This window comes from Simochromis diagramma, unplaced genomic scaffold, assembly GCF_900408965.1.
Source record: "Simochromis diagramma unplaced genomic scaffold, fSimDia1.1 OVJJ01000371.1, whole genome shotgun sequence".
Classification (NCBI taxonomy): domain Eukaryota; kingdom Metazoa; phylum Chordata; class Actinopteri; order Cichliformes; family Cichlidae; genus Simochromis; species Simochromis diagramma.
In genome coordinates this window covers 2,804,772-2,819,435 of record NW_024386920.1, presented here as the reverse complement: position 1 = coordinate 2,819,435, position 14,664 = coordinate 2,804,772, and the positions used below count along the sequence as shown (strand labels likewise).

At 42.2% G+C, this 14,664-nt stretch overlaps 2 protein-coding genes across 5 annotated transcripts in view; one reads left to right on the top strand and one right to left on the bottom strand.

Moving 5' to 3' along the window:
• Positions 1–2,716, bottom strand: part of vstm4b (V-set and transmembrane domain containing 4b) — a 32,297-nt gene extending 29,581 nt beyond the window's left edge. For both annotated transcript variants that reach the window (XM_040036764.1, XM_040036766.1), the window contains exon 1: positions 1,801–2,716. The gene's annotated coding sequence lies outside the window, so the exon portion shown is untranslated. The remainder of the gene's footprint in view (positions 1–1,800) is intronic.
• Positions 2,717–4,896: 2,180 nt separating this feature from the next.
• LOC120736538 lies at positions 4,897–14,496 on the top strand. 3 transcript variants are annotated; one of them, XM_040036761.1, is made up of 3 exons: positions 4,897–5,107; positions 5,178–5,261; positions 6,601–14,496. In XM_040036761.1, exon 3 carries the CDS (start codon positions 6,730–6,732, stop codon positions 12,892–12,894), a length of 6,165 nt encoding a protein of 2,054 aa, XP_039892695.1. In that variant the 5' UTR covers positions 4,897–5,107; positions 5,178–5,261; positions 6,601–6,729; the 3' UTR covers positions 12,895–14,496. The 3 variants fall into 3 exon arrangements, with proteins under 3 accessions (XP_039892695.1, XP_039892696.1, XP_039892694.1); XM_040036762.1 differs by lacking the exon at positions 5,178–5,261; XM_040036760.1 differs by having other exon boundaries at positions 4,897–5,261.
• The last annotated feature ends 168 nt before the right edge of the window (positions 14,497–14,664 follow it).

Below are 14,664 nucleotides of genomic sequence, written 5' to 3'. Positions count from 1 at the left end.
GTTTTTTTAGCTGTTTACTGAAACTCAAACTGAGACTCAAAGGCTATTTCATGGGCAGAAGTGGGCAATTCCTTCGTTATGTCATTATTAGTTAAGCAGATAAAAGGTTTTTGAGTTAATTTGAGGTATGTTGCTTGCATTTAGAACAGACAACATGCAGTCAAAGGAGCTCTCCATGCAGGTGAAACAAGCCACCCTCAAGTCGTGAAAACAGAAAAAACCCATCTGGGGAAATTGCTACAATACTAGGAGTGGCAAAATCTGCAATTTGGTACATCCTGAGCAAGAAAGAAAGCACTGGTAAACTCAGCAACACAAAAAGAGCTGGACGTCCATGGAAGACAACAGTGGTAGAAGATTGCAGAATCATTTCCATGGTGACGAGAAACCCTTTCACAACAGCCAGCTAAGTGAACAGCACTCTGTCTCATCTATGGATGCACCCAGTTAAACAAGCTTGTAAACTTCAGCTGATACCTCAGCACTCCAACTTTCTATCCAAATAAGGTCAATTTTGCCTCCAACAAATACTAAGATGGTAAAGGACGAAGTGTAAAATCAAGAATTCACAACCCATCTTAGCAGTGCACGACTAATAGTTGTCCTGTGGACAGATTCCTCCACCTGAGCTGTAGATCTCTGCAGCTCGTCCAGAGTCATCGTGGGCCTCTTGTCTGCATTTCTGATCAGCGCTCTCCTTGTTCGGCCTGTGAGTTTAGGTGGACGGCCTTGTCATGGTATGTTTACAGTTGTGCCATACTCCTTCCATTTCTGAATGATCGCTTGAACAGTGCTCTGTGGGATGTTCAAGGCTTGGGAAATCTTTTTGTAGCCTAAGCCTGCTTTAAATTTCTCAATAACTTTATCCCTGACCTGTCTGGTGTGTTCTTTGGACTTCATGGTGTTGTTGTTCTCAATATTCTCATAGACAACCTCTGAGGCCATCACAGAGCAGCTGTGCTTGTACTGACATTAGATTACACACAGGTGCACTCTATTTAGTCATTGGCACTCATCAGGCATGGCACTCATGTCTATGTAACTGACTGCACTCAGACCAAAGGGGGCTGAATAATCACGCACACCCCACTTTGCAGTTATTTATTTGCAAAAAATGTTTGGAATCATGTATGATTTTCGTTCCACTTCTCACGTGTACACCACTTTGTGTTGGTCTTTCATGTGGAATTCCAATAAAGTTGATTCATGTTTGTGGCTGTAATGTGACAAAATGTGGAAAAGTTCAAGGGGGCCAAATACTTTTGCAAGCCACTGTAAACAATTCATGGCCCGCTGATACTAAAGAGCCCAAAGTGTGCCAAGAAAATATCCCCCACACCATTACATATCACTACCTATACCTACACTATTCATGCTGCTGAATCCCCGATTCATGTTGTTTCATAACTCTTTATCTACATCAAATTCTGTCCCTACCATTGTGATGTGGCAGCAGAAAGACTCATCAGACCGGGAAATGTTTCTCCAATCTTCCGTTGTCCAGTTTTGGCGAGCCCAATGCGAGCTGTAGCCTCAGTTTCCTGTCTTAGCTGACAGCAGTGACACTTGGTGTGGTGTGCTGTAGCTTATCTGCTTCAAGGTTTGCATTCAAAGACTTACTGTTGCCTTCCTAGAAGCAGTTTGTCCATTCTCCTTTGATCTCTGATCGAAATACTCTTCACTTCAGCACGTTATCTTAATCAAACTACGCTGTCTGATTAAATACTTACATTAATAAGCCGCTGAACCTGTTCAGAGAGTATACATGTACAAGTGCATATAAGCATGCATTGTACTCACCAGTTAAAAAAATAATCCTGATTGCTGCCAGCAAACATCCACGTGTCTTAAACACTCTCATCGTTCTTGCTGTCTGCAACACACTCACTGACTTCTTGAATTGCCTTTCAGCCTTTCATACAACAACAAAGCATTTCCTGAGCTTGTGGGCTTCAAAGCTTTGCTGACTAAAAGATTACATCTATCTTCCTTCTTTTGTATGTCACATTTCCCTGTGCATGTTAAATTGACAAATACAACTTATGGGTGTTATTAGTTGCAGTGTGCTGTATTTCTGTTGCTTTATAATGCAAGTTTGCTACAGAAGTTTCATAAATTCCTCAGATGTGGTCAACAGTCTGTGTTTCTTGTTTGTGCAGTCTTTTTGATATTCACACCCGTCTGTTTATTAATGAACATCATTAACTGTGTGGCACTGATCCGTTTGATACGCGTTGGCAGGTATTGTTGGTTGTTTGCGTCGAGAGATGTTGGCACGGGAAGCATGATGTTCCATTGGATTTATTTCTGTCACCAAGATATTACAGGTCAAGGTGTCAACTCAGACCAAACTGGCACCAGACCAGCATTGACTTGCAGCGTACCATGAAGTCATGAAGTTGTCATCAATATTTTGGTAGAGCCATGGTTTAGCCATGTCTAACAGCTTCACGTCTTCTATGATGATGATTCAAGTGCATTTTTAAAATTCTTTTGCTTGAAAGTTACTTGCCTTATCAGCATTGGGGGTTTACATTACTACAGTAGTGCTGTAAGTCCCCCTCTGGGTAAGTCCCCCTCTGGGTAATAATGATAGTCTGTTGAGTCATTTCTTCCAACAGATCAAAGCACATTTCTAGCCTCAGCTGCAAATGAAAAAGAAATGTTTAACAAAACACCTTTAATGTCTATTATAATAACAGAGCAGCTCTGTAGTTTGCAGAATTTCCTTTCTGCAGTGACCTACTTGACTCTTTTATTTTCACTATGCAAATTTTCTTGAGAAATCAGTAGAGTCTTATAAATAATTATCTTATTATTAATTATTTATAATAATTATCTTAGAAATAATTATCTTATTACTGTGACAAAACAAATTTCCCACATGTGGGACTAATAAAGGTTATCTTATCTTATCTTATCTTAATTGTTACACAATATATTCCCTATTTTAAGGGATGTCAGACATAGCAGTTACTCAGTTTGAGTTTATAATCAAGATACGAATGTAGCTGGTAAAACAACAAGTCATGTATCAGGTCTTTCTTGATGCTTTTTACCTATTTTTACCTTCACTGCACCTCCACTGTACATGATCTGTCTCAGCTGTCCTAGAATTCCCATACCTGGGTTTATTAGCCTGCCAGAACTTGAGGCCGGTTACCCCCTTTCCCTGCCTGTCCCAATTCTCAGCAGGCATGAAGAAGCATGATCCAGGCTGGTGTCAGATGTGGGTGTCAGTCATAATGGTAAAAACAAAGCCTGGATCTGGACTGTGAGGCACTGATCTTGTTTATTGGTTGTTGAGTTTTTTTCCATTCTCTTTATGCACATCAGTCAATGCCTCTGATGTTCATATACATCCCAGTTCGACATATTTAAATAACCAGAGATAGGATTCTCATCAATGTGTATACATAAACATTGTATACTTTGAACAGCACCACAATGAAAAAGTGTCTTTTTTAATAATTTACAGTAATATTCTTCTATAAAACAGGCAGACCCTTGAAGTACTACAATTAACCAGAAATAACTTCTCTGCAAGGGAAACGCATAGATGTGGTGGTTAGCACTGTTGCCTTACAGCAAGAAGGTCCTGGGCTCAGATCCACTATCTGGGTGTGGTCTGGAGTTTGCACGTTCTCCCTTATTAGTATGAGTTCACTTAATGGTGTTAGTTTAACTGGTGATTCTAAATAGCCCATAGGTGTGAATGGTTGTCAGACTTGTGACCTCTTGAGGGTGTTCTCCTCCTCTCATCCTATGACAGCTGTGATTGGCTCCAGTGGATAAATGGAAGAAAATGGATAGTTAGCTTACATGGATTTTGCATAACTGGTTTTCAGTCTCTGATATCAGATTTCTGACAAGTTTGAACAAACTTTCATGGAAAATTCCATCAGTTGCAAGCTGTCCAACATTCCCGTGTTAATTCCCACGTGTGCATCTATGCCAGGTTAAACAAATGTGTATGGAGTGTATGTATTTGTGGAAGTGCTCATATTTACTGTAGATTGTTTAGCCTAATGCTTTAAGACATTGTGTGAGCTGCTTGTCCATTTATCATAAATGCATACCTAAAAGAAAGGCTGGCGAGTGTATATTCCTTACAGTTCCTTACTATTGTAGGTCTCTGAATGCTTGAGCTAGCCAAGATGACAGCAGATAAAAAGTGAAATAGCCATGTCTAAATTAGCTTACTAAAATTACTTGATGTTTACCAGCTGCTGAAAAAAGTCAAAATTCCAGTTAACTGAGTTATTCCACTTAAAATAGGTGAAGCTATGGCTGTTGCAAAGGCTACAGTTGACCTATTTTTGGTGACTATATTTTCCCGTATAAAATAAATTTGAGCTGTCCAACGTTTCTCAAACACTCAACTTTCTCCATTTTGAGACTACACAAGGTTAACCACTACATATGACCTCACCTATCGACTTTCTCTGCCTCACAAAGGGTAACAAGTCAACAAAATTCCAGCTCTGTCTCATCGTAATCTCACAGCAACAACAGCTGCTGGTCCTAAAACTAGATTACTCAGTCACACAGAGTCTTGTAAACAGAGCTTCAACAACAAGAATGAGCCCAGCTCCGCCGTATCAGTCAGCAGACGTCTGCCTCCAGCTGCCAATCTCCACTTCAGGGACTTTGTGATGCAATATCAGAAAGCTTGTTTCCCCGGGAGACAGTAGCAGAATTAGTCAGCTGCTAAATGCTAGCGAGTGGTATAACCATAAAAGTGTACATCATTCGTCTTTATTGTCCAAGGATAAACCCAAACAATGGCTAATCTCTATTGACAGGAAGGCCTTGTCATGTTTTCAGGGTTGGCAAAGGTAAAGAGTGGGCCCATGCCTATCAGCCCTCACTGCCTTGTTATAAAAATAACCAATGACAGTGTCCATTTCATCCTGCCCCTCTGTCTTGCCCTGCCACTCGACACCCACTGGATATTCCAATGTGAGCAAGCTAGCTGGGCCCTCTGTTGCTGCTCAGTTTGGCCACACCGACTTGTGCGTCTATTTTGGTATCATTTGAGTTCACAATCAGAAGCCTGGCCACACCAGCGCATTCGAACATGGATCTCAGGGCTTGACTCACTTTGGTGAGCTTTCTTTATTTCTTCATCCACACCAGCGATTGACAACATTTAACTATAAACGTGTTCTCGACAGGCGGATCCTTGGATTCTACATTTAGGACTTGGTTTTATGCAAACCTCGGACTCTTAAACTCAGCATGAAAGACCCATCACCAAGGTGAGGGAGCAGTGTGATTTTTATATAAAGACATGTACCTTAAAACCTTTAAACTTTTCAAAGTTTTGTGCTAAACATTAATCTCAAAAATCGGACATACATTAGTTTTCTTACTCTAAAATAACCGTGTTTATTTATTTTACTTTCACATCAGATATACTAACATTGAGAACAATTAGGACAACTAAAATTACACTCCAGTGGTTTTTGCCTTTATACAGTATAGGTGACTTGGATAACTCATTCCTTGGGTATAAATACACAGGCAGATGCTGGGAAAGTACCGTGGCGCTAACTGATCTCTGCTTTAAGATGGTTGGCAAGTGAAGAGTCCTGGAAAGCCAAAGTCTTCTGTAAGTCTAGTCTAGGATACAGTAAAGCGACCCAGTTTTGGATATTTAATCTGTTAGGTTCAGATAATAAAATAAAAGTAAATATCATAATATTCATTTATCTTATTTTTCTCTGTTTTAAATGTATCCACCTTTCCTGAAAATCCTTCTTGACTGTGAATGTAAACACTTCTTTGGAGAGAGACCTGCTTTCCATTTATGCCATTTTAATGCGCTAAACATATCTATAATTCATGAAGTGTGTACGGTTATATTTGTCTCAATCAAACCTCTTATATGGAGAGCAATGGTTGTGTGAATAGTTGAAGACTTGAGTTATATGTCTGTGGCTATGCTCCCAGGTCAGGCCATATAAATAGGTTAATGAGCTATTCTAAAACCTCACCACATAGCTCAAGGAAGCTACAGTAGAGCAGCTGCTGCTGATCTGTGACACTGACTGACGATTTACTCACATTTCCTGCCTTCTTTTCTATAGATTCATGTCAATATTGTCATGCATCTAAAGCTTAGCAAAAAATATATCTAGATAACAGCTGAACAAATGTTTGACATTTAAATGAAAGATCTTCTTCTTTTAAAGTGAATGTTGATTGTGAAGAATATCATTATTTCAAATATGTGGACACAAATAACAGAAATCTTCATATTTTTCCTAAAAAAGGGAAGCATTTATTTTCATCCCATGCTTGGTGCTCACAGCTTAAGGCATCATGTGATGCTTAAAATAACTGCATGGTATGAAGTGTTTGTCTACTGCCTGCATAGTGACAGCATGGCTGTAGCCAGCACATGTTGTGTACATAAAGGTCATCAGTGCAGCGAGTTCAAAACCATTTAAAGTAATCATGTCAGTCAAACAACCATTTTTGGATTCTTGACTTGCACAAATGCTAACAGTTAACTGCTTAAACTGTGTGACAGTTAAACGGTTTTAGAAAAGCTTATGTGAAAACTAACACTGATTTCACTGGCTTGTTTTTTAGGAAATTTACATAACCCACCGCTTTCCAGATGTCATCCTGAGCTGGAAGAAACTGGAACCTGCAGAGGAGAAGCAGCTGTACAGGAGGCACAGCTGGTGATGCAAAGACGCAAAGACAGTCGCTGACATCATGAGCTGCGTGGAAAAGCGACACATGAGCCATCGGGCAGGGAGCATGCTCCACCACCGCTTCCCCAATGGCTTCACGGACTTGTTCATGGACGAGACCGATCGGGAGGTTAGCACTCTCACTGATCGAGCCTTCCGAAGTCTCTGCGTTGGAGATGATGCAGTTTACAATGATGACTTCTTGTGTGGATACTCGCCTTTCAGCTGCCACAAACCTCTGGCGGAGGAGCCACTTAAAAAGAATCCTATTAAGGAATCTAAAAAACAGGGGCAAAGCAAAAGTGAGAAAAATCACACCCAGCCATGGAAACACCATCAGCAGAAAACTATATCCCACATGTCATCTTTCCTCAAAGCTTTAAGCGCCACAGAGGAAAGCTGCAAGGGGATGTTAATCAAAAATGGAAGCACGACTGATGCTAATGGAGAATCGTGGGATAAAACGGCACTTCGCAGCATTCAGAGAGAGCTGTCAGAATTCTCCTCAGATTATCACACCAGTCTCACAGATCATCATTACAAAAACCCTCTTAAGCATCAGTCTGGTGATGGCTCATCCAACAAAACTGGCAAAGACATCGGCCTTCCTACAGGAAAATCCAAAAGGATTAAAAATGGGAAGGCCACTGTCAAATTAAGAAAACTTAACATTAAAAACTTTTTTCTCCACAGTGAGTTTAGTCCTTTTCAGACATGGACTGATTTTAACCAGTTCCCCTTTGTCCAGGGGGACACAGTGAGCTCCGTTCTCCCCCTAGATAATATCCCTAAAATGTACGAGTTGCCGCTGTACAAGGAACTAACCAAGGCATGTAGAAAAGAAACTTTGCATGCGGAGAAGCCTCTGTCATCTCAGAAAGAAGAAGCTCAGCCTTGTTCCCCCACTGCTCCTAAACCCATGCCTCCCCCACAACCACCAAAGGTCCTACCAAAGCCCTCAGTGGCTCCAGCTGAGAAGAGGTGCTCATCCGATGGAGGGAATGGAACTGCTGCCCCCTGGAGGCGCAACAGGTCCAGAGCAACAAGTGCTGTTCTGGTCAATCAGCCTGGGATGACTCCTCCAGAAAACCATTTGAAAACAGTGGATGAAAGTCTTTTGTTGGTCAAAAAGGAAGTCATATCTGTGGAAGTCAAAGCAGTTGAGGAGGTCAGCTCTGTAGCTTCTACTCCGTTCAACATCTGCCAGCTGATGACTCCGCTCATTCCCTCCAGGCAGCCGACAGAAACATCAGAAATCCTCCAAACGGTCCTCTCGCCTTCTGCATTTGACCTTCCGCTCAGACCGCACTCTGAGGCCAAGGGGACCCCTGAACCTCAAGTTAAGCGGGACAGCTACAAATCACTGGCCTCCAGCATCCTCTTCAACCTCAAAGACAATAGGAAAAGGGTGAAGAGCCGCTACAGTCCCCCTAAATTCAAAACTGTGGAGCTGCCCGAAGGCGGCACAGACGACAATCAGAAAAATCCACGAGCTGGTTCTGAAGGCAGTGGATCTGGTTTAAGCACACCTGCCATGACGAAAGATGGACTGACAGTCTGCAGTCCTATTTTGGAATCCCATGGATCCCCAACTGTTGATCTTACAGAGGATAGGTCTGACAGGCCTCTGTCAGACGATTATTTGTTGTCAAATCTACTTCAGAGCAAAAGGGAGGCTCTTGGGGAAGAAAACTCCACGCCCCCCTTTATATACCCAAAGAAGAACAAGAGCTCAATGGCTAAAAAGCAAAACTACCCTTCTTTGAATCTGTACAAGAAAGCCAGCCCTGTTGACGGTGATATAAAATATCTTCAAGTCCCTCAGAGCACACCTGCACATACAGATGCACCAACCAAGATGCAGAAAGTTTTGCCGCTTATGCTAAACAAAGAGCTTTCCCCTAAGGCACTGCCAGCGAACACGGGGCTTTCACCAAACACTTCAAACATCATCAAAGATTGCTTACCCCTAATTTCACCCCACACGCTTGAGAATGAGGGTCTGCCATCAGTAGGGAAAAGGCCCCCAAATGTGCCAGAGAAAACAAAGTGTCCAGTGAAAGACAGGAAGGATAAAGTCTTTGGGGCACAGCAGATGTCTAAGGAAAAAGAGGCCAGTGGCCAAATAATAAGCACAGTGGATGTGATCAGAGCAGCGAGAGAAGCAATTAATGCAGCCAAAAATAAAGCTCAGTCAGATAGCATCAACAAGCACACAGCAGACAGAGAAGAACTGCGGCAGAAAGAAATTGATGAGAATGTTTCAAAGGAGGTGTTAGGCAGCAAGAAGGAGAGTTTGGTGGCAGAAAGCAATTTTTTATCCCAAAACAGGAATGAACTGAATAATGGAAAGCAGGTTAGCAACAGTAGTAATGTCAAGAAAGAGCCCCCACCTGTTCCAGTGAGAAATATTGCTAAATCTGATATTAAACTTCCTCTTGATAAACAGCAAATGCGTAATGATGAATTGGAGGAACCAAAACTAGATTTGCCACCAAAAGAAAATGATTCCATCCAGAAACAAGGCAAGCTAAAATATATATTCTCAGCCAGACAGAATAACTATATAAAATATCAGAGATTTGCAGTGACCGATGATGAACAAGTCGAGGAGAATGAAGAGGGCAATCCGAACGTGAATGCAAGAGGGGAGTTGGATGAGGAGGCGAGAGAAATTAAAGACAGCGAGCACATAATTAATGATTTGAATGCTTTGAAAGAGCTGGAGAGAGCCAGGCTTGGTAATCGCATTCTCGAAAACGCGAGGAGCAAACTGGAGGTGGTTAACATAGACGAGGAGACGAAGGCTAAAAATGATCTGATCTCAAGGGAGCTTCGAAATATAAAGAGAGGCATGCTGTCGATAAGAGGCAACACGTCAGCCAAGAGAGAAATGTTTGCAAAGAGAGAAAAGGAGCAGAACAAACAGGAGGACTTCGCAAAGTTAGATAGCAATGTAATCGTAAACAAAGCGCTCATAAATGACAACTATGACAAAGCCAAAATGGCACTCGAAGAGATCATCTCAGAAAGGGAGAGGAGGAAGAATAAATTAACAGAAGCAGATGCAAATCCACAGTTAGATGAGAAAGTTTGCAGTGAAAGTTATACAGCAAGGGCACAGCAAAGTAAAAACTCTACAAAAGATGCTATCACAGTGAGGAGAGAGAAAGAAAATGACAGCACTTCTGCGCTTAAAGAAAAGGAACTAAAAGAAATGTTGAGTGATCTGAGAGACCACAATCACCTGAGACAGATTTTGGCACAGACTGAACCTAGACTTGGAGAATCACACAGATCAGGCGGTAGGGTAGCACTACCTGGCTTGAACAAGATTAGCAGTGAGGTGAACACACTCCAAAAATCTACAGGCAGACATTTGAATGACAAACTTACCGATCGTTCTAGTCACGATAATCCAGAGGCTAATTCAAAACAAGTTGCTAGACAGGTGTCTGAGGATAGCGGAGATTCCCTGATGAATGAAACTGTAGGCAGCAAAGTCGACGCTCCTCCTGTTCCTCCTAGGATCAAAAAAGGTGGTAATAGGAGACGTGGAAGCGTCGCTAGCGAGAAAGACTCTGTGGATGAAAATGTCTGCAACAAAGATGGGAGATATGAAAATCTTGAGGTACACCTTAACGCAACGGGGAAAGATTTAGCTGTACAAGAGGTAAATACTGATTATGCTGTGCCCAGTCAGAGTGAAATCAGCTCCAGTAACGAGAGGTGGAATTTGGAGGAAAGTCTGATATCATCACAGTTCAGTGCAACTTGCAACAACTTGCACATAAATATGAGCCCAAGGAGTGCATCAGCTGAAAACAATGCTGCTAAGGCACAAGAGGCATGCAGGATAAAGCGAAAGGCCCCATTAAAACCAGATCATTTAATCACAGCAGATGGGACGGTGACTAAGAATGTAGTAATGGATGAAGAACCTAAGAAAATACATGAACCGATTGAGGATAAAAATGTGGATTCAGAAGCTCATAGCGAAATCCCCAGAGACATAATATCGCCCTTGCTGCTGGTGAATGGTGTTAGTGTAACTCAGAGCCCGCCCGATCAGGCCAGCTTGTCCTCGAAATCCTCGTACTTCTCTGTGGAGAGCACACTCCAAAACTGTGAAAATGTAACTGAAGAGGTGAAGGTGGTTAACGAGGCAGTGCGAAATGTTTCGCGGAACACAAGAGGCGATTCGGACAGGGCAGAAGTGGAATATTATTCTTTAAGTGATCACGAAAGCGAGCCAGATGCTATAAAGCAACCCGTAAAGTCTCCTCAACAAGAGCTGGAAGTATGGAAGGCTAGCAAAGAGAGAGAAGATGCAGATACAGATGAAAGATTAAGTAACAATGAAAGTAATTCAGCAACTCTGTCACCTGTTAATACTTTCTCACCGACCTTGGGGATCCCTTCCCTGTTTAAAGTCAAAGACAACACTTTTAGTAACAAATTAAGGAAGACCATACAACCCTGGTCACCCAGAGGGAGTCTGAGTGGTTCAGAGAGGGGAGAGGATGAGCTACATCATGCAAAGGAATGTCCAGAGCTCACACTGGCTAATGAATCCAGTGCTACCACCAGTGGGAGGGCCGTAATTCTAGCAGACATTCTTACGCCTACAGAGATGACATCGATTCAGTCAGCACCCCAGCTGGTTTATCCTTCAGATCTTCAAGATGAAAACCCACAGAAGTCACAAGCTGGAGGGTTCCTCACTGTGCCACAGGAGGAAGACAGATTTTCCGGGTTAAGCCCGTCATCGGAAGGAGTGGAGAGTCTAACCACCAGCACAGCTGACACATCTGAGGAGACGGTGTTAAACGCTGGGCTGACAGAATATGATACGACAATGGGGTTCAGCCAAAGTGGCGGTGATAATGAAAGCCAAACAGGTCTGCTGAAGCCACCGCCCGTCCTACCTAAATCGGAAAAGGCAGTTCTAAAAGCAATCAAGCTTGCAAATAGAAGGATAAAGAAAGAAGAGGCCCAAAAGTCACCTCACAGGTCTTCTCAAAGCAGCAGCAACAGTAGCAAACACAGAGCAGAAAGACACAAGGCTGATAAGTCTGAGCACAAAAGCAGCACTGGTAACAGAAATGGCAGGAGGAGCGAGAAAGAACACAGAGGAAAAATTGAGGACGATCACAGCAGAAGCCACCATAGTAAAAACAGCAACAGCCAGTGTGAGCAACTGCTAAACAAGAAAGAAAGTCCCAGCTGCAACAAATCAGAAGTCAAGCATGAGACTCTGAGACAGGATCACGAATCATTGGAAAGTAACAACCAGAGGAGAGAAGCCCTACCCAGTATGGCATCGGAAAGACAAGGCCGCAGCAGCCGCAGACACACTGGCGATAAGACAGAGCAAAGACATCGCAGTAGCGACAGGATCATCAGCAACGTGCCCGTCTACAAAGCTCACATCAGTGAGAAACAAGTGCCAGACAGGGCTTTGCATCGAACGCAAAGCACTGACCGGCATTTAGGAGATAGAGCTGAGCGCAGACTCAGCGCCGACATGCCGGTCAATGACAAGCTTGATCCCAGAACCCAACGCATTGAGAAATCCATCATGGATGAGCTTCAGCAGAGAGGCCGAGCCAGAAACAAGTCTAACAGAGACAACCCTCTGAGACGGAGCCACAGTATTGATGCATATGCCACTGAAGTACCTCGCCCTTCACCCCTATCCCGCCAATCAAGCCACACCAGCCAGCTGTCTCGACAGTCTAGCATGGAGCATGCTATCGTTACGCAGTCCTTCCCCATGACCCAACGTAAGCTGCTCCAGGATCCAGACTCAGGACAGTATTTTTTTGTAGACGTGCCTGTACAAGTCAAGACGAAAACCTTCTTTGATCCTGAAACAGGAAGCTATGTGCAGCTGCCAGTCCAGCCACCAGAAGGTGCTGTCCCTAAGGCATCCCCTATGGAGGTCTTGAGCCCTCCTTTGGTTGTTTACCATGGCTTTGTCCCAGTGCCTCTGTCGCCCATGGCTCCGAAAGCTACAATTCAGGCACCTCATTTGGAACCAGAGGACTTTGAGCAGAGGAATATAGAGAGATCAATGCAAATGTACTGTAAAGATGCACATCCATATTTGGAACCTCTCTATGGTCAGAACGAACACATGTTAGGGGAGTTCATAGGCACTGAGGAACTCGACTGTCCTAGCTGATGGGCCAGAGGGTTTAAAAGGAATGCTGTTTTGTATCACTGAATTGTGGTGTTTGTTGCATTCCAGGAGTTTTTTTATTACACATTAACATTAAACACATTAAAACTCTTTCCCAACCAACTTTGCCTTCTTATACTATACCGGCATTTGACAGAAGGACTATTAAAAAGCAACAACACTGTAGTGATGGATCTTTCTCTGTTTGGTTGTTGAACGCTGGTACAAAACAGCAATCCCAGAAAGAAATAATTGCTCTTGTAAATACTTTTTGTTGTACTGCTACATTTGGCCTGTTACAGACAGAATGAGGAAAAATGCACCACAAATGTTCCCAGGAATGTAAAGTTCATTGCCAATGCATATTTCAGGGCGTTTTTTCCCTTCAGTGTTGACTGTTTTTGCAGTTTAGATCTGTGATTGTGGTTTTGTTTTTCTTGCCTTCAATTTTCAGGAGGCACTGAAGTTGTGTTGGATTTGTAAAGCTACTGAAGCCATTAATGGCTTTGTGAAAAGAGAATGGCTTTTAGATGAGCATAACCTGACAAAAGATGACGACTTATTGGATGAATGATGTAGAATGTGCTAATTTAAATGTGGTTGAAAGGGTTTGCGTAAGATTTTTGAGTAAAATGGACATGGACGTTCCATGTACATAATGTATTTAAGTATAAACAGAGAGGGTGGGCTTCACTGTAAAATGTTTATTTATTGTAAATGCTGACAGTTTGTTATATATTACAGTTGTATTGGGTCTCCACAACTGTGTAGATATTGTAGCATTTCTTTTACTACCTGCAAGGTTTGTTGTCTTGAGAGTTCCTTTTTCACCAGACGTATACAGTCATTTATCATTCGATATACTTGAACCAAATCTTATTGATTTTTAACTATCTCCATACCACAACATTTTGGAAACCTTTGCATGCTAAAGTCCAAATTGCACATTTTGATTATGTTTGCATTTATACTGTCTGAAAGCTTCAATTGGTATTATTGGAATTCATGTTTTGTATGGAGAGGATATGAGGGAGAATTTGTTTTGCAAGTTTGTAGAATCAAGCAGGGCTGTCTTGTGTCTGTGATGCATTCCAATAAAAGAAAACAACTACTGTTATGGGTATTTGCTTTAAATTGGATTAGTGAATGGTTAGAGTACAGGCTGAACCAGCAACATAACACTAAGTGTTCTTTTAATATAAGCTTTATTCATCAGTAACACACAGATTCATACAAACATATCTTTTGACTTCCTGTTTGGGGGACGAACTGCTCTTCGACCTGAGTCACAGCAGCACCACTGAACAGCCATTCTTCTACCTTTTCTAATTATCATCCTGCTGCTGTTTAACTTTAGTTTCTTTTTAGCCCAATCTCTCTCAATCTTCCTTGAGGGGCTGAGCCTTTTTCGCAGGCTGCCTTTGTAAATAACAGTGAGTACTTTCGCCTGCTTAAATGAAGGTTACATTGACTTGTTGCACCATCTTTTGGCACAAAGTGGTATTGCATGGAAGTAAAGCCCCAGCCATAGTTCAGCTTCTGTTACTTATGGAAGCTCATCTCTGCCAGTGGGGGGGAAAAATAAATAAAAGGAAAAAACTTTGAGTTAATAAGTAGAAATTTCACATAAATAATTTGAAATTCTGAGAAAATAATTAAAATTTTTGTTTTAGTAAGTTGAAATTTCGAGTTGCCTCTGCCAATTGGGAAGATCTTTGAAGGATTTGAAGTCATTTCCTTGTCACCCAGAAGCAGATGACATCGTTTACAGAG

What these genes read in the sequence shown, in the direction of transcription:
- LOC120736538 (XM_040036762.1), top strand. Translation starts at nt 6,730, where the DNA reads ATGAGCTGCGTGGAAAAGCGACACATGAGCCATCGGGCAGGGAGCATG.